At 40.0% G+C, this 25,760-nt stretch overlaps 1 protein-coding gene across 5 annotated transcripts in view; it reads left to right on the top strand.

Annotated features, from left to right (window-relative positions):
- TBC1D5 (TBC1 domain family member 5) overlaps positions 1-25,760 on the top strand; it is an 802,157-nt gene that overhangs the window by 557,329 nt on the left and 219,068 nt on the right. For all 5 annotated transcript variants that reach the window (XM_077491382.1, XM_077491385.1, XM_077491384.1 and 2 more), the window contains one exon: positions 22,648-22,790. In XM_077491382.1, the coding sequence (XP_077347508.1) occupies positions 22,648-22,790 (143 nt within the window). The remainder of the gene's footprint in view (positions 1-22,647; positions 22,791-25,760) is intronic.

Genomic DNA, 25,760 nt, shown 5'->3' with positions numbered 1-25,760 from the left:
CCCCACTAGCAGGGAGCATACATCTTCACCCCTCTGTGACCGGCCGGAGTAATGCGACGTCACTCCCACGCATGCGCGCGGGAGCCGCCAGTCACGTCATGATCCCTATTAGATATGGCACGACGTGCCCTTTCTAAAGTGCTCATGCGCCAATGAAGTTGGAGCATGCACTGTAGTCACCGGCGCTCAGATTTTTCGTAAATATCTCCTAAACCGTTGAGGTTTAGGAGATATTTTCAGCACCTTAATATAGGCTTTCCTGTAGGTAAAAGTGGTTTTACAGGTACAACCACTTTAATAACACTGTTCATGTATGACCAGCTTTACAAATATAGACTATAGTAGAGGAGTACAGTAGTGGCCTCTCTCCACTCCCACCTAACTGACTGGACTCCATTCCCGGACACAAACTCTACTTTCTCCTTCTATCAACATGGTTTTTCTTTCAATCCATCAGCACATCCCAGTTTTGCCTCTCCATCTCTCAATCTGAGTTTCATTATATATAGGCAGTTGAAAGAGGCTGATACCAAGGCAAAGTTTGTTAAATACAATGGGTATAGAAAATAATCACCCCCTTTTATAACAATCACATTTTGTCGCTTTGCAGCCTGAAATTAGGACAGAAATAGTTTTTGTTTTATCCAGACACATTTACTAGTGCAACTTATAACATCCAAGTGAAAGATATAATGCCAACATGTCAGAAAAAATTAATAATTCAACAACAGGATCACTGAGTTGGAAAAAATATCACCCCCCTATGTTTGTTGGACCACCTTTTCCTTTTGACCCCTTTGACACAAGGGCATTTTGCAGGTGCTATAGCGTTAGAAATAGCGCCTGCAATCTGCCCTTAAACTGCTGCTCTGTTGTCTCCAGTGTGAAAGCCGAGGGCTTTCACACTGGAGCGGTGCGCTTGCAGGACCTCAGGAAAAGTCCTGCCAGCAGCTTCTTTGGAGCGGTGAAGGAGTGGTGTGTTTACCACTCCTCCACCGCTGCTCCCCATTAAAATCAATGGGGCAGCACTGCAATACCACCGGCAAAACGCCGCCATTGTGGGCGTTTTTTAAACCTTTCTCAGCCGCTAGCGAGGGTAAAAGTGCCCCGCTAGCGGCCGAAATGCGCTGCAAATCCGACGGTAAAACGCTGTTAAAATAGCGGCATTTTACCGTCGACGCTATGGACGGCTTGGTGTGAAAGCCGTCTTAATTACAGCCTTTGGTCTAATGGGATACGTCTCTACTAACTTTGCCCATCTAGACTTTGCAATATTTGCCCACTCTTTTTTTCAGAACTGCTTAAGTTCAGTTAAATTTGATGGTGACCGTTTGTGGACTACAGTCTTCAAGTAATTCCACAGGTTTGCAGTGGGGTTTAAGCCTGGGCTTTGATCTAGGCTAAGCAAGGACATTGACCTTTTTCCCCTTCAACCACTGTGTGGTCATTTTTGCTGTGTGCTTTAGGTCATTGTCATGTTGGAAGGTAAACCCTCTTCTCATTGACAACTTTCTGGCAGAGGGCAGCAGATTTTCCACAAGAATTTGATGGTATTTTTCCCCATCCTACAATTGCTCCAGTCCCTGCTGCAGAGGAATACCCCCATAATAGGATAATACTACCTCCATGCTTTACTGTAGAAATTGTGTTATCTGGATGGATTTCCGCCAGACATATCATTTAGTGTTGAGGCCAAATAATTAAATTGTAGTCTCATCTGACCAGTGACCACCTTAAACGCACATTGAAGCTTCCGAGGCCACATGGAAAAGGGCGTTCTGGTCAGATGAGGCTAAAATTTTATTATTTGACCTTAACACCAAACAATATGTCTGGTGGAAATCCAATAAAGCTTACCATCCAAATAACACCATTCCTACAATAAAGCATGGAGGGGGTAATATGCTGTTATGGGGGTGTTTCTCTGCAGCAGGGACTGAAATACTTGTATATGTTTCACTTGAATGTTCTAAATTGCACTAGTAAATACAGCTGGATAAAACAAAAACTATGCCTGTCTTCATTTCAGGCTGAAAAGCAAGAAAATGTAATTATTTTAACCCACTGGGGGTTATTTACTAAACGAAAATCCACTTTGCGCTGAAAGTGCACTTGGAAGTAAAGTCGTTGTAGATCCAAGGGGGGTATGCAAGGAAAATAAAAAACAGCATTTTATTGGATGATAAAATCAGTAGAGATTCCCCTAATTTCATATCTACCCCTTAGATTTAGAGCGACTGCACTTCCAAGTGCACTTGCAGTGCAAAGTGGATTTGCCTTTTGTAAATAACCCCAAAGTATATTTAGTTTTTGCTGTCTCTGTCCTAGTACTGCGATTTACCTTTGCTTCCTGCCACATCGATGCTACAAGGAAGTAAGTGGAGATTTCTGCAAAGTGAAGGGAATTCCCTTCTCAGATAGTTGTTCTCATTGCAAAATTTCCCTCCACATCCTGTTCTGCTGACCACTACATAAAGGAGTCAATGGACCTAGCTGGGGCAGAGGCCACAATAAAATATGATGGGGTTTCTAATTCATCCCTACAGTTTTTCAGGCAAAACAATGGCTGTACATACATGCTTGCTAGAGATAACTGTTTTGACAATCGCATGTTGTTTTGCTTTGTAGATGGGCAAGCGGTTCCATTGCTTTTGTTCAGCTGATGCAACCTGTATTTACTGGAAATTAGATGCAGCAGTTCTGTAAACAACTAGAAAGCTGCTATTGTCTCCAGCACTTTACATTTCATACTTATTTATCAGGTCAGGTAAGAGACTCCAGTAACACTGGCAACATTACAGCTAATGCTGTGCTGTTGTCATTAGGATATTATTTATGAGAATGTTGGTCTGCCTGCTAGGAAACGCATCTGATGGTCTTTTTGTTCGTTTGCTGGTTATAATTGCCAAGAAAGACTGATAAAATATGAATTATTGTATTATTGCTAGTGATAAAACGCAGCGTTATGAACATTTCGTTGTGCAGGTGTAACAGATGCAAAACAAGATTAATAGGACAGAGTAATAATTAAACCACAGCCAGCTGTCTTAAAAAGAATGGGCTTCTCTGGTCCCTTTCTATCATTCTGGGGATACCTAATATTTTTAAATGTCAGTGAGATTACAAAGATTTCCTTGGCTGGGCTAGTAGAAATACCCTTGGAATGTAAAATGGGGACTTAATTACAATAGATCAAATCCATCTGTACTGCTTTTTTTACCAGTCCTGTAGAATATATTATGATGGAGGGAGCTTTAAATTAAATTTTTTAGGGGATGGAATTAGAAGGTGATAGCGGACTACTAGCCTGATGATCAGCCGTATCAACGTCGAAAAGATTTAGTGTTAACCCGCTTCTTTTTGATGGCCATGCAGTTATTCTATATTGTGCTGTAATGTTTAGTTCAAAGAAGACCAATTGTTGCCACAATAATAATGACTGGATATGGGTACCTAGAGTACCTGGGCTGCCTAAAATTCGTTCTATTCGGATTCTGCACAAGGCTGTTATCGTGCCATGGGCACCTTCATCTTGGATTCCTCTGGGGTGGGTGATAGTTGTCAATCTACATCCACTCCCCACAGGTTCACTTTAAGGCAGTAGTATGACACATGATCTGCAACAACATTTTGTATCGATTAATGCTTAATCATCTAACAGAGAGCAATTTCTGTGTTGCAGATGTGCTTCTGTGGTAAGTTTCGTAAAGAATGATCTTGATATCCCAGCTCCAGTATTTCCTTTTGCTTGCTTCATCAGAGTCCATAAATCCTATTGTACACACTACATATAGTACATCATTATGTGAGTGCCATTTACTACAGGAATACTATAAGGATTCAGAGGTGGGTTTACAGGCTCACAATTCACCTTTGTAATAAAATGTGGTGTAAAATATATTGTGAAAAATATAAAGCCAATATACCGCGCTGTCTGCACCCAATGTAAAAAAGCAGCTAGCACAGAAATAGAATATATTGCTAAAAAGTCACTGTTTTATTCCTAAGCATTTATTTATCTACTAAAATGTGAGCCTATTTCCTCTTTTTTTTATTGAATAAATTGCTTAAGATTTAAATGGGATTACACTATGTGCCTACTTCTTCCTTTTCATAAATGTGTCCTATTGGAGCAACTATCCATGTGGCTCTCTGTCTATTACCTATCCCATTGAGGTCCATTGTTGGAGTTGGTCTTCTGGTTGGAAGTCGTTTCCTCTGTGACAGTTTCCCCTGGGTGTGTGACCCTACAAGCCTGATTGACCCATTGGGTGTACACTAGGTTGGGTTCAATTGCTCCGGTAAGCCTTTTGACTCTGGTGGTGGATCATTTATCATCAAGTTTGGGCACGTTTTCCTTTGTCACATCGTTATCCAGTTCAAGTGTCAGTTATTTTGAACCACATTTTGGATATCTATTTATTTATTGTTTGGTTCACCTGTCCAAACACTAAGGACTATCATTTATTTTTAAAATAATTGTCCCTTCACATTATTGGACATTATTCACTCATATTTTGATTGTCACATAGTACATTAATTTTTTAGTCTATCATACACGTATATTTTAGTGTTTATACACATTGTCCGCGTATATAAGTTTGAGTTTCTTCTCAGATCATTAATGTGCACTTAATGTGTGTGTGTATATATATATATATATATATATATATATATATATATATATATATATATAATTATTTTTCAGCTTATTCTGAGATCTATTCTGAGCGCTGCACTTACTGTTCACATAAAATATATTGCAGTCAAGGGGCCCCAGTACAAGCTACTGTGCAGCTATCAAAATTAGTGCTTAGTTTAAATGGCTTATCCCATCCTGCCAATGATCTGGGACATGTCATATGTTGGGTGCACCCCAAGTATCATAGGATAAAAGAGGGAAACATGTTTTGCTTTTGTGGTACTGAGGGCAAGCCCAGTGAACAGTGCATCCAAGATCCTGGGTAGGATTGGACAGGTCTCTTACAATGGGTGTTTTTTGGGCAGCTGTGGTCATCGCGTTCTAAACAAACGGACGTTAGTGTGATCGTGTGTAGGCAACTCCGTTTCAGCGTAACTCCGTCGGAAAGACCGTAAGAGTTTATTCTGGTGGAAAAAACGGTCGTGAGAACGCGATGGTGTACGACGGGACTAGAAAAAGGAAGTTCAATAGCCAGTAGCCAATAGCTGCCCTTGCATTGTTTTTGGTCCATTGGAATAGCATACAGATGAACGATTTGCCGATAGGAATTGATTCCGTCAGAACGATTTAAAACATGTTCTATTTCTAGATCTGTCAGAATTTTTGAAAAAAAAAGTCAGATGAAGCCCACACACGATTCTTGCAGAAAGTCCAGTCGTGTTTATGTGCAATTAGAAACCAGAGGGAAAAAAATGTGTTAAAAGTGACATTTTTGTTTATAAAAAACAATAATGTTTCACCTTTCGGACCTTGGTGTGATCATGTGTAGGTAAGTCCGTTTCAGCGTAACTCCGTCGGAAAGACCGTGAGAGTTTATTCTGACAGAAAAAACGGTCTTGTGTATGCGGCATAAGAATCATCCCCATTATCTGTATATTACTAGGTAAAATATGGAGTGACTGAGAACCCATCTGTAGTAGTATGTTACTATGTTAAAACGAACAGCAAAACTTGGCAGGGACAAACCTGTATTTACATCCTTCCTTCATCTGTTATTTAAAATTCCAAGAGTGTAAGCAATTTAAGGATCTTCCTATGATTAGCACTTTTTTTGTTTGTTATATAACACGTGTAAAGGTTAATTGTGATAGCACAAGAATAAAACAGGCCCTAAACAAAAGAGCTGCACAGTTAACAATCTAGTACAAATTCAGTCTTATTAAACAAAAGATAAATATACAAAACCAAACCCATGATTTCTATTTAAACAGAGAAACCTTCACACATGTTGAATGCATCAAAAATGGTAATATATAGATGATTTGTAAGTAATATCTGCTTTATGGTCAAAGAAATGGTCTCTAGAGCCGAACCCATGTGGGTATGTTTCTGCGACTTTACAAATGCCAAATGCCAATTTTTTGGACGCTGTTAATTTTGAAGACTATATAATCCTCCAATCATTTTTTTAACAATACCTATATCCTAGCTAGCTATGGAAAAATTCAAATCCGGTTTCAGACATTTCTATGTAGTACAATGCCACTTCTCTGGCAGTGGCTTGCCCTTACTGATCCTTACAATGGCCTTACTTGCCTGCCTTTGTATTAAAAACATTAACAGGCCAGCATTTGGAAAGATGACCTTGTCAACCATAGTCACCAAGTCATCTTTTGGATGAAGTCAGGAGATGCATGTCTGTATTTTGTTACTAGTCACAAAAGCAATGCAATCTGTCAAAAGTCAGTGATCATTTTACAGCTGCCTTCCGCTGTAAAATTCAAAGCCATTTTTTTATTATTCAAAAAAAAATCATTAAAGAAAAATCATGGCTAACATGCATATGTACAGTAAATGCATGTATGTGTATAATTATATATGCTTGTACGTGTACACACGTCTATTTGTACAGTGTGTAGCCCTGATGAAGGGAGAGTTCTTTCTCACCCCTGAAACACATTTGCTGTTTTTAGTACAAACTAATAAATGAATTTGGACTCTTTTATCCTTTGGTTTGACACTCCTTCCACTTGTGCATGTTTTTTTTTTTTTTTTGCCTAAGACACTTTTTAATGGACTGACATGACTGCACAGTTTGCAGCGTTTATTGTTGCAAAGTTTTGCTCCCTTGTTTGCAGCCCGGCATTATTAGTACAATAAATGTTTTCACAAAGAGAACTGCTGTTGCTAGGTGATCCTGTCTATATCTCCTCTTACTCCTCTGACTCCACAGTCTCGCTACGCTGTCTCCAATGGAACATGTATACAAACTGAGTGGGATGTATATCCAACCTTTTAATTAAGCGCTGTAGTGAAAAAAATGCATTCTGGAGTGCTCTATGATGCATTTCTATATAGCTCGTTCTTTTTTATATACATTGGGTGCTTATGTCTGTATATACAAATGTTTTTACTTATTAGTTAGAGTTTTTCTTTAACATTAACTCTCTGGCCACTTTATTAGGTACACTTTGCTAGTATCCAAACAAAAGAACTCGCTGCTCCAGGTGAGACAGGAAGCTTAATGATATCAAAGGTGCCCGCCTCGGCTCGCCTCCGCATACCATCAATACTGAAGAAATGGCTGCACTCCAAGAGCCATCAAAATTCTTATTTAATAACAAACATCCCAAGTATTACAGACAGTACAAATGGTACAAACTGATATTTAACTTTGCTAGTCTTGGGTTGGACCCCCTTTTGCCTTCAGAACTGTCTTAATTCTGACATAGATTCAACAAGGTTTTGGAAACATTCCTCAAAGATTTTGGTCCATATTGACATGATAGCATCACATAGTTGCTGAAAAATAGTTGGCTGCACAATCTTGATGTGAATTTCCCATTCCACCACATTCCAAAAGTGCTCTATTTACTGAGATCTGGTGACTGTGGAGGCCATTGGAGTACAGTGACCTCATTGTCATGTTCAAGAAACCAGTGGTGAGATGATTTGAGCTTTGTGACATGGTGCATTATCCTGCTGGAAGTAGCCATCAGAAGATGGGTAATGAAGAAAAAAGAGGATTGGCCGCACAGCTCAGAGAGATAACTTGGTAGAAGATATAATTTATTGTCACCATGCCATAGGAAATTAGAGGAGCGCATGTTGATGCATTTCACACGGGTAACTCATGCTTGCTTACAACCGTGTTGTGAACAAGCACGGGTTACCCGTGTGAAACGCGTCATCATATGCTCCTGTAATTTCATATGACATGGGGACAATAAATAATATCTTCTACCAAGTTATCCCTCTGTGGTATGCGGCCAATCCTCTTTTTTCTGTATTGATCGTTGACGGTGGTGAGCCAGGGCCAGCACCTGCAAGGATTTTCTTATCCACAGTCTGAGCGGTGTTAGATCTTTCTTGGAATCAGAAGATGGGTACACTGTAGTCATAAAGGGATGGACATGGTCAGCAACAATACTCAGGCTGTGGCATTTAAACGATGCTCAGTTGGTACTAAGGGGCCCAAAGTGCACCAAGAAAATATCCCCTACACCATTACACCACCACCACCAGCCTGAACCATTGATACAAGGCAGGATGAATTCATGCTTTCATGTTTATGCCAAATTCTGACCTTGCCATCTGAATTTTGCAGCTGAAATCAAGATTCACATCAGACCAGGCAATGTTTTTACAATCTTCTGTTGCCCAAATTTGGTGAGCCTGTGTGAATTGTCACCTCAGTTTTCTGTGCTTAGCTGACAGGAGTGGCACCTGGTGAGGTCTTCTGCTGCTGTAGCCCATCTGCTTCAAGGTTCGATGTGTTGTGCATTCAGAGATGGTATTCTGCATACCTTGGTTGTAATGAGTGGTTATTTGAGTTACTGTTGCCTTTCGATCATCTCATACCATATACTGCCCATTCTCCTCTGACAACAAGGCATTTTCGGAAACCCTAGAGATTGTTGTGTGTGAAAATCCCAGTAGATCAGCAGTTTTTGAACTTCTTAGACCAGCCGTCTGGCACCAACAACCACGCCACATTCAAAGTCACTTAACCACTTCCCGACCAGTGCACGACGATGTACGTCGGCAGAATGGCAGGAACAGGCATATGGGTGTACAGGTACGTCTCTTTAAGAATGCTGCCGTGCCATCGCATGCGCGCTGGTCGGGAACCCCGTGAGTCCGGTCATGGGTCCCGCGGACTCGATCGCCGCGGGGATACCCGCGATCGTCTCACAGGGAGGCTGAATGGGGAGATGCAGAAGTAAACAGCATCTCCCCATTCTGCCTAGCAACAAGTGACACTGATCTCTGCTCCCTGTGATTGCAGCAGAGATCAGTGTTCACTAACACACAGCCCAGCCCCCCACAGTTAGTAACACGCCCCTAGGACACACTTAACCCCTACACTGCCCCCCCCCCCTGGTTAACCCCTTCACTGCCAGTGTAATTTACACAGGAATCAGTGCATTTGTATATCACTGATTGCTGTATAAATGACAATGGTGTCAAAAATGTCCGATGTGTCCGCCATAATGTCGCAGTCGCAATAAAAATCGATGATCGGCGCCATTACTAGTAAAAAAAAAAAATATTAATAAAAATGCCATAAAACTATCCCCTATTTTGTAAACGCTATAAATTTTTGCGCAAGCCAATCAATAATCGCTTATTGTGATTTTTTTTTTTTAACCAAAAATATGTAGAAAAATACGTATCAGCCTAAACTGAGGAAAAAATTTTTTTTTTATAGATTTTTGGGGAATATTTATTATAGCAAAATGTAAAAAATAATGCGTTTTTTTCAAAATTGTCGCTCTTTTTTTGTTTATAGCACAAAAAAATTAAAAACCACAGAGGTGATCAAATACCACCAAAAGAAAGATCTATTTGTGGGAAAAAAAGTGCGCATATTTGGTTTGAGAGCCAGGTCGCTCGACCGCGCAATTATCAGTTAAAGCGACGGAGTGCCGAATCGCAATAAGTAGTCTGGTCTTAAGCCAGCAAAATGATCGGGTCTGAAAGTGATTAAACTAAGCAAATCATCTTCACCACGTCTAGAGGCCTAAATGCATTATGATACTGCCATGTCATTGACTGTTTAGCAATTTTTCTTACCAAGCAATTGAACGGGTTTACCTAATAAAGTGACCAGTGAGTGTATACGGAGGGATTAAATAAATCACAACAAAGCAAATTTGACTATTGTAAAGCAACACCATTTCCAGTAAATTGAGAGGCTGCAAAAATGATGCTGCCCTTGCCAAAAAAACTACGACTAGAAAATAAATGGTTTTGGTCTCTCTATAAGTTGCATGTAATTGTTGCAGGTCTTGACAATGCTGCCTGTTTGGAGCTTACCAATGCGTCTTTGTTGACATTGACATGAGTACATTTACTACTACTTCAACAACAGATTTGTCTGTCAAGGCTTAGTGACTATAATGACTAATACTGCTTTGGTCTTTTAGGAATTCAATAATGACTAAGTAAATTATTACAGATTATTACTGAATTCTGAAATCCCTAACATGTGGTATTATATCAAAAGGCAGTGCAAATAACAGTAACCCTTTCAGAATCAGATTTTATTTACTAAGGTGTATTTTATAGCAATTTGTCATCGTTAAGTGTTTTAATAACATGACTTTGTTCCTCAATACCATTGCATTGCATTTTTGAGTGTTTACAAAATTATAATAAAAGGAACTCAAAAATGAAAGAAACAGTCTTTGGTCTATGGAAAATCCTCTAAATAAAGCCTATTTTCCTCTGGCTATTACATAGAACTTTCCTCAGTTAGAGTCACTGCTGACAAAGGACAACACTTGTCAACTTCAATGATCCAATCTACATCCTCCCTTCTACTTAAAAAATAATTTTTATGTCACATACCCACCCGACAGGTGTTTCAGACATAATTTAAAGCTTATTTGACTTGTTTTTTTTTTCTTCTAATTTTGGATCACTACCACATCACATTCTGATAATTTGATATAACACATGTGCACGCAGGTGGAAATTCACCCATGTAGTGTGATATTCTTTCCTTCAATTATTTGTGGTGCCTTGCTTAGGCATATAACATGATAATTACTAGCACATGGGGATTTGTTCATTGGCTGAATATTTCCCATCCCTTAATGTTGAACTGTAACTTTAATCTTTCTGCTGCTCTCCCGCTTGACCATTTAAATCGACTGTCTGTAGCAGTGATTTCCAGGAATAGGGGTGTCCCTGACTGATTAGCACCCTGTAATAATGGGGGATTTCCCATCTCTCTCAGTACCCTTCTTAGCAACAGCCCATCTCCCATCCTGCCTTTGCTTACAGTTATGCCGCGTACACACGATCGTAATTCCGGCCAGAAAAAGACAGATGAGAGCTTTTCATCGGAAAATGCGACCTTGTGTATGCTCCATCAGAATTTAGCTGTCCGAATTTCCGCCAGCCAAAAATTGTTAGCATGTTCTCAATTTTCCTGACGGAAAAACTTTCTATCGGAAGTTCTGATCGTGTGTATGCAATTCCGACACGCCAAAAATCACGTATGCTCAGATTGAACTACGAGACAGAAGCTATTGGCTACTGGCTATTGAACTTCCCTTTTCTAGTCTCTTCATACGTGTTGTACGTCATCACGTTATAAAGGATCGGAATTTGGTGTGACCGTGTGTAGGCAAGACAGCTTGAGCCAAATTCCATCGGGAAAACCATCAGAGCTTTTTCCGATGAAAATTCCGATCGTGTGTACGCGGCATTATAGTTATACTGCTGGCTGACCATTGAGGTACTTTCAAAGCACCAATAAATACAAAAGTTTCAGTGCTTCCATTTGCTCAATTAGTAACTTTCAAGCTGTATTTCAAAAAAAAATATTTGGAGTAAACTCCCCAGATTGATAGTTCCATTTATTGTGTATGTCTGGTGGAAATAAAGCACATCACTACATCTTTGCAATGCATGTCATTTTCTACCATATTTCATCAGCAAAAAGAAATAAAATCTGTTGATCTGTAAAAAAAAAAAAGTGTGCTCCTGACATCTGATGTGAAAGGTTGCCCATTCCATACACACAACGCACCCCCATACAATCAGAGATGCAGACTTTTAAAATGAGCGCTGATAACTGGCCAGAAGATCCCTCACCTCCTTAGTCCAGAGAACTTGGTGCCTATGGTTGCCAAAAAGAATGTAAAACTTCAGTTCGTCTGACCACAGAACAGTTTTCCATTTTGCAAGACCATTAAAAATGAACTTTGGCTCAAAGAAGATGGCAGCATTTCTGCTTCATGTTCAGATATGGCATCTTCTTTGCCCATGCAGTGATGTCCATCAGAGAATCATGTTTGTTTTTAATTGAGTGCCGTCTCAGGGCCCAAAGATAACAGAGATCCAATATTGCATTTCGGCCTTGTCCTGTGTGCACAGGGATTTCTCCAGATTCTCTAAATCTTATGATGATATTATGTACTGTAGATATTTAAAGTCCTTGCAAGTTTACGTTGCAGATCACTATTCTGCAGCTTTTCATAGATTGGTGAACCTCTGACCATCCTTTCTTCTGAGACACTCTGACTCTCTAAGATGCTCTTTTTATACCCAATCATCAGTTATGCAGGCCATACACGGTCGAATTTCGAACGAATTTTCTTTTCAAAATCAGAAAATTCGTTTTTTTTGTGATCCAATGATGCCACCATTGATTTTCGAAAATTCGGCTGACCAAGCCTTCAATTTCACCTCATGTTGCTACAGAAAATAATTTTCTTGGCTGGGAATCTTCTTTTCTCTCCGTAAATTTTCTTTTATCTCCGTACATTTTCTTTTATCTCCGTACATTTTCTTTTCTTATTACGTTTCTCGCACGATTCTCCCATCATTGATTAGAAAATCGTTCGTTTTTCAAAAAATTTCCAACATGTCCGATTCCTCAAATTTTATTTCCGCACGAAAATCGACTGTTGCTGCAGCCCACTAATGGTGCGAAATTCATACGAAAATTCTTAGATACGATTTTCGAAAGAAAATTCTTTCGAAATTTGAACCGTGTATGGCCGGCATTAACCTAATTAGTTGCAAAATGTTCTTCCAGCTGCTCCTTGTTAGTGCCACTTACTTTGCCAGCTTTTTGTTGCGATGTTCCAACTTTTTTGAGATGTGTTGCTGCCATCAGTTTTAAAATTACCTTTTTTATTTTCTTAAAATGGTACATTTCCTTACTTTAAACACTTGATATGGTTTCTATTTTCTATTATGAATAAAATATAGGTTTATGAGATTTGAAAATCATTACATTGTGTTTTTTATGTAGATTTTACACAGCGTCCCAACTTTTTTTGGTAGTGGGGTTGTTCTATTATTATTATTTACTATTATTTTATGGTCACTGTGTACCAAGCAAATATGGACCACTGTCTAATGTCAGCTACATAGTAACTGTCAAAACAGCTTTTAGCTCAATGGGCATTTTGCCATCTGGAGCTCTCCATAGTACTGAAACTCCTGAAATAACTATATAACAAACCTACCACTGTGAGCTACGCTTACTTACTTACTTGGGCTTCTAGGGATGGGGTAAGCATGGTAAAGGGTTGAGGGTCCTACCACCAGTAGTTTTGCATAGGCCCTTTCCTTATTGCACCTTATTCTGACCTCCAAGATTGTTGAAGTGTTGAGAAGTCTGGTACTGTCAGCATCAAGGACCATTTTCTTTTTTTTTGGGGGGGGGGGGGGGGGGGATTGTCATCTGTTTTTTTATGGAGCGTATCTCAAAGCAGCCCAACCCCTTCCCAGCACAGATAGTAGGAGGCTGCGCTATTGCTGGCCTTTTGTCGTGGGCATGCCAGTCTTTATGCCTGCTGCACCAAGCTAGTTATTTCTGGAAAGAGAGCCGTGCTTATTTTTTCAGTGAATGTAAAGGGAAGGTGATAGTCACCTTTTTCTAAAAACAGATGTCCCAAATGTTAATGGATACATTTTTCCAACAGACAAATGTTAACTAAATGTACATGGGACTGTGCTTTATAAATAGGCAGATTGTACGGTGAACATCACGTCAAATCCTCTAAAGACACTGTAAACCCACTTGTTTTTATTTGTATAAATGGTATTTTCAAATGAAATTTAAACATGAAATTTAAACATGAAATTAATTGGTTGAACATACTAAACAGAATATCTTGTTCTTTCATGTTCTTTCTCTAGAAACAAAAGTAAAACACCTGTGTCATCAGGTTCTGATGGAAGCCACCACTCCCTCTCCTGTGCTTTAGACTAGATCTGAGGCTCGGATTGTACACCTGCTAAAATAAGTTAATTGCAAGGGTGCCTGGTTTGCTGATAAACAGACTTTTCTGAAGACTGTTCTTTGATCTCAGTACAAATTTCTCTCTTGTCTTACCTTCAACTCCTTCTAGTGATAGCTGGGAGCAGCTGCTGCAGAAAGAAGAGATGTAAACACAGCGCATCTAGGCTGGAGGTCCCCCGTCTGATGTGCCTGTTGATCAGTAAAGCAGGTATACCTAGCAACTGATTTTTATAGCAAGGCAGAGTGGCAAGTAAGACTAAAGGATATGTGCTGAAAATCTATTCTTTAACTTCTTGTTTGAGCTCACCTTAAATATAGAAAGCATGTTACAGGGTTAATAGGAGTGTACTTTAAGGCTTATACTATACAACTTCCTTTGTTAAATATACTATTGATACAATCAGACTTTCAAGGCAAGTTTGAATCGGATTGGTTACTGTGAGAAACTGCTTAGTACTCATTTTTATTGACATGTATGGCAAAAGTATCAAGGAACCTGCAGTGAGAATGTTTGAGAATTGTTCTCTTGCATGCAAATAAGGTGTTCTCAGGCATACCTAGTTGCATATCTTAGGCTCTTTTCCAACTCCAACATCTGTTTAGACTCTTACATACATTGCTTTATTAACCACTTCAATACCGGGCACTTAAACACCTTCCTGCCCAGACCAATTTTGAGCTTTCAGCGCTGTCGCACTTTGAATGACAATTGCGCGGTCATGCTACACTGTACCCAAATTAAATTTTTTGCGGTTTTTATTTTTTGCTAAACAAATAAAAAAATACCGAAAATTTTGAAAAAAAAAAATGTTTTTTTTTGTTTCAGTTTCAAAACTTTGCAAATAAGTAAGTTTTCTCCTTCACTGATGGGCACTGATGGGGTTACACTGATGGGCAATGATAAGGCAGCATTGATGGGCACCGATGAGGTGGCACCAATGAAGTGGCACTGATGAGGTGGCATTGATGGACACTGATATGTGGCACTGATAGGCGGCACTGATGGGTGGCACTGATGGGCGACACAGATGGGCACTGATAGGTGGCACAAATTGGCACGGATTGGCATTGATGGGCATGGATAGGTGGCACAGGTGGGCATGGGTTAGGCGGCACAGGTGGGCATGGGTAGGCGGCACAGGTGGGCATGGGTAGGCGGCACAGGTGGGCATGGGTAGGCGGCACAGGTGGGCATGGGTAGGCACTGATAGGCGGCACAGATGGGAACTGATAGGCGGCATTGTATTATAATATATTGTACTAATGGATGCCAATCAGTGTCAATCAATAATGCATGCCAATCAGTGATGCCCATTGTGGGCACTGATTGGCATCCATTATGGGCACTGATTGGCATCCATTGTGGCACTGACTGCAATCCCTGGTGGTCTAGGGTGGCATACCTTGTCCTTGGCATCCGTGGTGGTCTGGTGGTGTCCCTGGTGGTCCAGTGTGGGCATCCTCGGGGGGGCTGTGCTGATAATCGATCAGCACAGACCCCCCCTGTCAGAGGAGCAGCCGATCGGCTCTCCTCTACTCGCGTCTGACAGACGCGAGTGAGGAAAAGCCGATCACCGGCTTTTCCTATTTACACTGTGATCAGCCGTGATTGGACACGGCTGATCACGTGGTAAAGAGTCTCCGTCGGAGACTCTTTACCGAGATCGTAGTTGCCGGGTGTCAGACTGACACCCCGCAACAACGATTGCCGCGATGCGCGCCCCCGGGGGCGCGCACCGGCTCATAATCCTGATCACGTCATATGACGTCCGGTCAGGATTATGAAACCACTTTGCCGCCGTCTATTTGCTATAGGGCGGGCGGCAAGTGGTTAAAGTAGAACTTTACTTTAAAATAAAAATTGTGAACAGGCAGGTTTTTTAATGCAGAAGAGACTTGCTATGTCTCGTAAGGAAATCAGGATAAAAGTACAGTTACAAAACACTTAGCCCTTGTACACACAGTCGGACATTCCGACCACAAAATCTGTCAGATTTTTTCAGACGGATTATGTCCAAAAGTGGTGTTGCATACACACGGTCAGACAAAGTTGTCGAAAAATCCGATTGTTCGGAACGTGATCATGTTCGTTCATTACGACGGGACTATGTTCAGGCTAGTAGCCAATAGCTTTGGTCTCGTAATTTGATCTGAGCATGCATGGCATTTTGTCCGATCAGAATTTTCTACAAACGATCAGACAAAGTCCGATCGGATCACGTTGTTGGAAAATTTTATATCCAGAGCTCAAACTTTGTTGGTCGGACATTCTGACGGAAAAAGTCAGATGGAGCCCACACATGGACGGATTATCCGACAACGCGGTCCGAACGGACATTTTCCATCAGAATTTTCCGACCATGTGTACAAGGGCTAAGAAAACAAAAAAATAGCTATGTACCAGTCCTAAAAAAACATCAAAGCACTGGAGAACAGCTTATAGAAGGAACTAAAAGCATTGATTTTACTGTTTACCAAGACACTTACATTTAAGGCATGCCATGAAAGATATCTTTGCTTGTGCTCTCAGCTGAACTGTGAACGCTTCAAATGGCTGGTGTCACTGATCACATGTGCAGTACCATGGCAACTGTAGATCAAACAAAAGCTAAGATGGCAGCTTCCTTAGTTGGATGGAAGAGAACAGTTTAGTTCTGCTTTAAGAAACGGTTTACCCAAAAGTGAAGTTCAGTTATAGGTCCAATCTAGTGGGCTAAGTCACCTGTTGGCTTTGTAGTTGAGAGATCTCTTTGCCTTGTTTGTTGCCAGTCATCCTTATTTGGCAGTGATCCCTTCCAACTTGGAGTGTTCCAAATCCTTCAGTTGTACGGTCTAAAAAAATAAAAAAATAAATCAGTGGTTTTACTTGTCAACTTTGTCATCTTTTTACAGGACTGACCCTGTAACATCACCTCACAGTATTGTATATTTATCTAATAAATACTATCTCTTCCACCCCATTTTGATGTTTTTAGGACTTCTACATAGCTATTTATTTGTTTTCTAAGTGTTTTGTAACTGTACTTTTATCCTGATTTCCTTATGAGCCCTGCATTTCACAAGATAGCCTGTTATTAATGATAATTCATATTAAATAAAGTAAAAGGGAAAACACTGCGCTAAAGTTAAACCTATAACAAGACGGCCTCAATAGCCAAAAATAGCAGCTAACACTAAAAACAAACAAAGTTCAGCATACAAAGGAAAAAAATTTGTGTAGCGCTTCAATATTACTAAGTGTAATCAACATATAATAATTAATGTATAATCAACATAAATTGTAGAGTAATTAAATACAGAAATTCATATAGTTAATAGTTTGAGAAAAGAGTCCATAGGATGGGCACCAATTTCACAATGGAGCTGGTATAGAAATGACTGGACCGTCATAAAGCAAAAACAGGTCACTGGGCAGATATATTCATGTAGGCCAGCTTGTCTGTAAACGTCAAAAGAAGGTAGATAAATACTTCTTACCAGCTCTGTTGGACTCACAAAGTCATATGACAGTTGAGTCTGAAAAGGCGTTGAGGTCTCACTCTGGGACCAGAGAGTATATGGAAGGAGGTCCGTTAGACTGGTGGAGGAACTTCAAACAGCTGTGTACTCAATGGCGTGTTTCGCAAACTGGAACATCGAGGTAGTTTGGAATCCAGCTCAGACACGGTCCATTACACCAATACTCCAATCGCCCCAAGTAGGGAGGGAAATGTTTGGGGGTTTAAACCACACAGAAGGGAAAAAAGAAAAAAGAGCTCCACATGGTGCGGGTCAAATGATATAAAATACGGATTTATTGAAGTCAAAAAGTTGTAAATGACTTGGTGATCACAAAAATAGAATGAGATAAAGTTAAAAGCAATGTAGGGTGCCAACAGCTAGCCCAACGCGTTTCGACATAAAAGTCTTCGACAGGGGCATGACATGCCCTTGATTTAATTGGATGCAAGTGTAAGGAGTGAAGAATTGGTATGATTTGGCAGTTACAGGGTTGATGGCTGAATAGTCTCGCTGCTGCATTATGTACCAGCTGAAATCTATATAGTTCTGGCCCAGGGTGACCATAGTAAAGGGAATTACAGTAATCCATTTTTGATGATACAAAAGCATGGATTCATTTTGACATATTTTCTGCTGGAGTCAGATTTTAGGCACTGCTGTTTTGACCATTCTTGTTAAAATGGTGGTATTGGCATGGGGACAAATTGTAAGTTTTTAGTTGCCATTGTGCTCTGGTTGGCTTCTAGTGTGTTCCTGCACCTTTAAGATGTAATGGGCTGCCTCCAGGCATACCTGCCCTTAATGTATTCTTGGTTATGGATGCTGTCTTTTGTTTGCTCTTGTAAAGTTTGCTTTTGTATCAATGGCATCCTTAGGTTGGTGTGGGATGATCCCTGTATTAAGAGAGCATGTTACAATTTATTGGACTGCTAGACTAATGTGGTTAATGCGTGCTAATAGTGAGCTGCTGGACCTGGGATAAGGTTACATGTAGTTGGACAGATATGTTTGATAATTAGTATAGTTTCTTTAACATCAATGCTATCAATCATGTTGTCCAAAGCCTTGTTAATATGGAGTCTGTACTACTGGGCCCTGGTTGGTGTGATGATTTTTCAGACTTAATTCCATTTCTGATTGAGGAGACTTAAAAAAAAAAATGCTAACGCTATAGTGTTTACCCATGCCTTTAACTGGACCTTCAGACAAAATTTGTGTGTGGAAGTAGAGAATTGCTTGAGCCCTCCGCTTCTGTGTTCTGAGGGGACATAGCTGCTCAGCTCAATTGCTTATTACATTTTCATATGGAGCTCTTAGTAGTCCCCCTTTCTTTCCATGAGGAAATACTTTTGGACTCACCCCCCACAGTAGCCATTTTCAACCTATTTACCCCAGTGGAACCCTTGAAATAATTTTCAGGTTTCAAGGAAATCAAATGAGAGGACAGTTATTCGCAGCTCAATGAACCCCTGTCAGCCTCTATTGAAATTCCTGTTTGATAATGGCTATTCTGTAAAATAAAGCAAAAAACGAAAAATTCTACATAATTCACATATATTCAGCTACAGTAGGTAAGACTGAAGAGCCTAAGCTTAAACTACTTACCCCCTGGTTAGGGGCAACCCTACTCAAGTTCATAAATTTAACTCTCCGAGCTGTGACACTTGGAATAGGGGAGGCCTGCAACTAGAAATATTCATTTATCTCTGGTGGTCACTAAATATAGAGTTACTAAATATAAAATGCGTTTCAATCAAAATCATTATACATTATATGTGACTTTTAGTTTGATTCCCTAATATTGTCAGTCTCTAGAACCTCCTCTATGGGAATGTTTGGAAAAAAGGTAATCTTTCAGAAAGTCTTTGGTATTTGAGCCTGAAGCCTAGACTTTAAAACCTTAACAAAATTATAAATTGGTATTAATCTCATGTCTGGTTGACATCTCCAAGACAAAATAAGTGTTTATGTCTTTCATATCTAGATATTTTGTTGGGTCATACTATCAGTTCTGTTTTAGTGATGCTGGCCAAACAGAAAACCAGTACCTTTTTTTTTTATGGTCATGATGTCTAACAATCTATTTATGAGTCGGCTCTCTGCATGGCAAGATTTGATCAATGGCTTTCCTTTCCCTTGTCATAGTCTATTCCTTCTTTATTCTTATTTTGTTGATGTTCATTATTTTTAAATTTGTATACAATTATAGGATTGTACATTGTTGCACCATATCTGGCTTGTATACTTGTAGAAAAATTTTAAAAACTTTTAGATGTAGCAACCAATCAAACTCACACTAGTGTTTCTAGCAGCAGAGATTTGAAAATAAAGAATGTGATTGGTTACTATGGGCAACACATCATAATTTGACCATGTAAAAATCAGGCAATGCAGTGTCATAAACTAGAACAATGTTGCAATCAATAAGAGATATATATATATATAGATATATTATATACTAATAATAATAAACCCTCCACACAGTAAGTAAAAAACTGCTACAGCTGGAAAACGTACCAAACTTCAACACTGTGTGTGTGTCCACTACAACCCACTATTAGATGGTTCTTCCAGTTCACCTCTGTAACATGCACATCACATTGTACCCAGAAAGCCTGTAAAAAAAAAAAAAAAGAAATGCAATGCTCCAAACGCTATACTGTTTTAAAAAAAGATAAAAATACCACTAGTATATGCAATCACATTTTATGGTGCAACAGTCTGCACCAATATGAAAGGCCTTATTTGATTCAACATCTGTGACACTGAAACTAGTGTATATCGTAGTTGTATTGAGCGTCTCTCCACCCATCCGTCACCTCTACATAGCATTGCACCTCTGTTTTACTCCAGAGCACTCCACTTGAAAGCTGTCAGACTGTCAATACCAGTACATGCCTCAGCCACACCTCCTAACTCAGTGTTTTGAAACAACAGGACTTTGTCTAGGGATTAGGATTATTAATATACCATTGTGAGCAGTTGACGTCTCCTTTTGTTCTATGTTGCTACTATCTCAAATAACTTCTACTAATGAAAGAGCAGGTCAACAAACCACCGGATTTTCTTATCATACATCACGGGACACAGAGCCATAGTAGTTACTATGTGGGTTATAGCCCACCTTCAGGTAATGGACACTGGCACACCCTAAGACAGGAAGTCCACTCCCTATATAACCCCTCCCACTACTGGGAGTACCTTAGTTCCTTAGTTTTTTTGCCCTTGTCTAAGGTGTTGGTCACGAGTAAAGATGTGCTGTGCTGAGCTCCACTGGAGCAATCCTTGCTGGGACCAGCTATGCAGCTGAATCCATTCAAAGTGTCTTTTCAGGCTGAATTGAATGTTACTCGGGCCTTGTGGCAGAAGAAACAAGGCTTTGCCTGTAACTCTTCTCTTTTTAAGAGAGCTGGACCCCGGGATCCAGAGCTTTGTTTTTTTTCAGCCATAATGTTTTTTTTTCTGGCGGGGTGTTTTACGGGTCCAGGAGTGTGGGTTCCCCAAGGGTCCCTGGTTCCTGAAGGTTTTGTAACGGAGCCCACCGTGAGAGGTGAATATTGGGTCTGTTGGTTTTTACCACAGAAAACCCTGCGGTGGGAAAGGATTTTTTTAAGTTTCATATGAAATGTCTCCTTTAAAAAAGTAAATGTTGTCATGCCTAAGAGTCACCACTGGGGGCTGTATAGAGCACATACCTTCTCATGCTTTACTCAAACATCACCCTGTGTCACAGAAGCAGCAGGCTTCCCTCCTGCGAGCAGCTCAGACCTCCAGTAAGACTGGGGGGGTTTCTTCCACAATCGAAGATCAGTGCCATAAAGGAACTGATTCAGGTGGTTGAAGCAAGATGAATTCTTCTATTCAGCTTTGCATGAGGTTGTTGGGAAAGATGGTGACTTCATTTGAGTTTCATTTGAGACTGCTGCAAAACAGTATGCTCTCCGCTTGGAACAAAAGGGTTCAAGCTCTAGATTTCACAATGTGTTTGACTCTAAAGGAGCCTTAGTTTATGGTTAATAACCAAAAATCTGCAAAGGGGAAAAGCCTTCCTTCAGTTACCTAGGAAGTGGTAACAACAAATGCCAACCTTTTTATGAGTTGGGGAGCAGTCCTGGAAGAGGCAACTGTCCAAGAGATGTGGCCCAGATTAGAAATGGCTTTGCCCCTTCACATTCTAGAAATTCAGGCAGAGCACTTGCCTTGTTTAAAGAGGAAAGTTCCAACTTTTCATATTAAAGCACACTCCACAAGGGCTGTTAGCACTGCCTGAGCAGTGCATCTCCAAGCCTCCATGGCTTAAATCTTCAAGCTGCAACTTGGTTTTCAGTCCATACATTTACCAGATTCTATAAAGTAGATGTAAAAGATCATGAGGATATGGCCTTTGGGCGCAGTGTGCTGCAGGCAGCAGTATAAGTCCTCTGGTCTCGTGGTGTCCTAATTTTGTTGTGTCTCCCTCCCTTCAGTTGGCATTGCTATAGGACATCCCACATAGTAACTACTATGGCTCCGTGTCCCGTGATGTACAATAAGAATAGGATTTTTATAACGGCTTACCTGTAAAATCCCTTTTTTAAGTATATCACGGGACACAGAGGTCCCTCCCTTCTTTCTGGTATACAAGTGTATTGCTTTGCTACAAAAACTGAGGCACTCCCAGTAGTGAGAGGGGTTACATAGGGAGTGGACTTCCTGTCTTAGGCTGGATTCACACCTATGCATTTTAGTGCATTTTGCAAATTTGCACTACAGTCCATTTAACATGATTTCCTATGGAACACGTTCTGTAGTGCAAATCTGAAAAATCCAAGAAGCACTAAAAATGCATAGGTGTGAATCCAGCCTTAGGGTGTGCCAGTGTACATCACCTGAAGGTGGCCTATAACCCACATAGTAACTACTATGGCTCTGTGTCCCGTAATGTACTTCAAAGGATTTTTCAGGTAAGCTGTTATAGAAATCCTATTTTTTGTTTTTTAAGACTGCTGTAGGGAGGCTTCTTTGTTGGCGTTTGCAGCGCCTCCCACTGGTTGAGGCCATTATGAGCAAGTTTGTTTTAAGGAAGCCCTCCAATTTCTGTCAGATTTTTAAATGTATTTTACGTTATAAAACTATACATGAAATAAGCAGAAAGTAACTATAGTAAGATATAAATAATGATGATAACATGTATTTTCACAGGTTTATCATGTTCTCAGTGTATTTTAACTGTTAAATATTATATTTTTGATTGCAGACGATGGCTACGGCTCTTGTTTGGTCGGGAGTTTCCTCTGCAGGACCTGCTTGTTATTTGGGATGCCTTATTTGCTGACAGCATAACATTAGATTTGGTGGACTATATTTTTGTAGCCATGCTGCTGTATATTAGGGATGCATGTAAGTACCACATTACTATATGCTTAACATGGTATCTATGTATTGTTCTGGGACTTTGTAAAATACTGTTTGCTTGAAAATTGGTAATGTTGTGCTATATTCTTACATCGTATAGACTTAACACCTTGTGGATAAAAAACTGTATATAGGTAAGCTTGAGGGGACCTGCGTCATCTTGTAGCCCAAGGCCAACTGCATTGCTAAACTTTGATATCCATTACCATTGGTGCTGTGGAGAGCATAATGAAGAAGTGTTCAGAGGCAGGTTTATTTCTGTGGAAAATAGAGGGTGCACTGACCTTGTGCATTTTCCAATAGCAATTTTATTGAAAATTGAATATAAAATGTAACTACTAATGAACATAGGCAGTGCATGCGCTCATCTGGCCACTACATGTGGCAACAATCTCCCGGCTTTGCCAAAGCTTCTAGCTACCTCACCAGGGACCCTGCTAGCTGACATGTTTTGAACCAAAGGGCTTTGATGAAGAAGGACATACTTTTGAAATGTGTGAGCAACAGGCACCCTGGTGAGGTCCTCCTTGAGCTAGAAGTTTTGGCAAACCAAGGAGATTGTAACCACATGTAGTGGCCAGATAAGTGCATGCACTACCTATGTTTGTGAGTAGTTATATTTTATGTTTCATTTTCAATAAAATTGCTTTTGGATAATGCCACTGCTAGGCCAGTGTGTCCTCTGTTTTTATCTTTTTTCTACAGTGTTCTGAGGACAACCCCAGGCCTAGAGCGCAGCCAAGTTCTAAAGTAATATCCACCTCTGACTACAGAGTTTTCCAACTTTGACTATCACATCTCTGCACAGGCTTGTCGCGGGTTTTATTCTGTTGCAGTGCTACTTTAGGGAAGCTGAGCAAAGAATTTATGCCTCATAAAATGTCTCACTGCTCCTACTTAGCATTACTTTGTGTGCAAGAATTGATAAATATCTCCCATGGTGTGTTGTAGTTTAAAACGGTAGTACAGTTTCCCAAAAAATGAAAAAATAAATCCCTGCAAGGTAATATCATAATGTGCTAGTTTACATTGCATGCTAGCACATTATGAGAGACCTTAAAATGAAATCCTCCAGCGGTGCAATGTCACCTCTGCAGAGGCTTCATCTTCACTCCATCTTCCTTCAGGGTTCGTAGGCTGTGGCCGCTTGAATGGCCGAGCCGGGATGATGTCAATTCCATGCAGAGTCACAGTTTACAATACAGAGTTCTGAAGCAATGGCACATGTATTTCATTCCTTCCGAGCGGCATGTATTGGTGATGTCACCAACTGCTGCTTACTGGAATATCTCCTAAATGGCATGTTTAGGAAATACAGATGAGCTTTATTATAAGCTTACCTGTAGGGAAAAATAGGCAAAAACTTGCTACCACTTGAATGCATTTTGCTGTGTGTTTCTTTAAAACGTGGTATTCTGTGTAATGCAGTGCCAGCCAATTAGAATTGTACAATCTGCATTGAATTTGCTGCATTAGAATAATGTTATAGATCAGTTAATGCAATGCACCTTAATGTTTAAATGAACACACATTAAGATGTGTGTGGTGTGTGTGGTTATACACCACAGTGGGGTATGAAGTGGCCTAACCATTTACTATGTTGTTTTTTACATATTTTAAGTTATAATTTGGACACAGAGAAAATTCTCAAACATCTACACACAAGCACTGTCTAGATTACACATCTAAACAATTATTTTCCAGCTGTCATACTTGCAAGTTAGAAAATGAATAAAGAAAAAAATTTAGATTACTTGACATAAAGTATGTAATAGAAAGTGATAAGGTTTTCAATGTTGGGTAAGTGGACATTTCTTAAACATACTAGAATAACCCATACAGTCACCGTTTGTAAATAGTGGTGATATCCATAGTAGTTTACACATGAAAAAAGTTAAAATACATATGTAGTTTGATTATGAGCAGCAATAGTTTTTTTGTGGTCATTCAGGACAACTGTAGAGCAGTCATTAGTAATGAGCACCACCTGCTGGACAACAAGGAAAACACATCTAGCATAAAATTACATCACATCATCCTGTATTTCTGGCTCAGCTGGAATGAAATGTTCGTTTTTAAGTAATGCTGTAGTGGTTAGCCATCATTAGAAGCACTAGGGGCCCATATACTGAACCCTCAAATTTGATCACAGATAGAACAGTTTGGATTTTGCCATTGCCTCTTTAAAAGTGCTTCATTGCTCCTTTGATGAATCGCTGTACACTTACATTTAAATAGAGATATACAATTGTGGCATTGATAAAAACAGTATAATGTAAATAATGACACTGTGATGGATCACCTGGAATACTCAGGGTTTAATACATAAAAGTTTAGAAGTACACCATAGTTTATTTAAGCAAACATTAATATATAATTATGTTTAGCTAACATTCTTTCGTTTACCATGCTGTCATCTTTGTACTTATGCAAGAAACAAATCATTAAATTTGATAGTACTTTATTTATGTCAAATTAATTTATAAGGGGAAGTTTTAACACTATCAACGAGAAAACTTTTGTGAATTTTTTTTATTTTTTTTCTTAAAGGGGCTTACATCCAGTGGTGTACCTCTGGGGGGTCGCCACAGGTGGCATACATTGGGGTGGTGTCAGGCCAGCTATCAGGGACGGGACAAGGCATGGCGAGTGCACTGTAGCTGTGCTGGCTCTCTATATCCGTGCATGTCAGCAGCGGCTGCTGCTCTATGTTATTAAGCTCATAGTCGGGCTCTTTACTACCACCTCTGGCTGCTTCCTGCATGTACACCCCTTGTGTGTACTATATTTTGGATTGCAGATCGTGTCGTGTCTCACAGGGACATGTAGAAACAGAACCTGGGACTAGGAAGACCACCCTACAAGTGGGGGCTTTGAGTAGAAGTAAAGGTAGGAGGCTGTTTGTGTACAGGTAGGGGTGTGTGTGTGTGTGTGTGTGTGTGGGGGGGGGGGGGT

Source organism: Lithobates pipiens, unplaced genomic scaffold, assembly GCF_037356315.1.
Source record: "Lithobates pipiens isolate NorthernLeopardFrog02 unplaced genomic scaffold, aLitPip1_a1.2 Scaffold_19, whole genome shotgun sequence".
NCBI classification, from domain to species: Eukaryota; Metazoa; Chordata; class Amphibia; order Anura; family Ranidae; genus Lithobates; species Lithobates pipiens.
The sequence above is the reverse complement of the archived record's forward strand: the minus strand, read 5'-3'. Positions and strand labels throughout refer to the sequence as shown.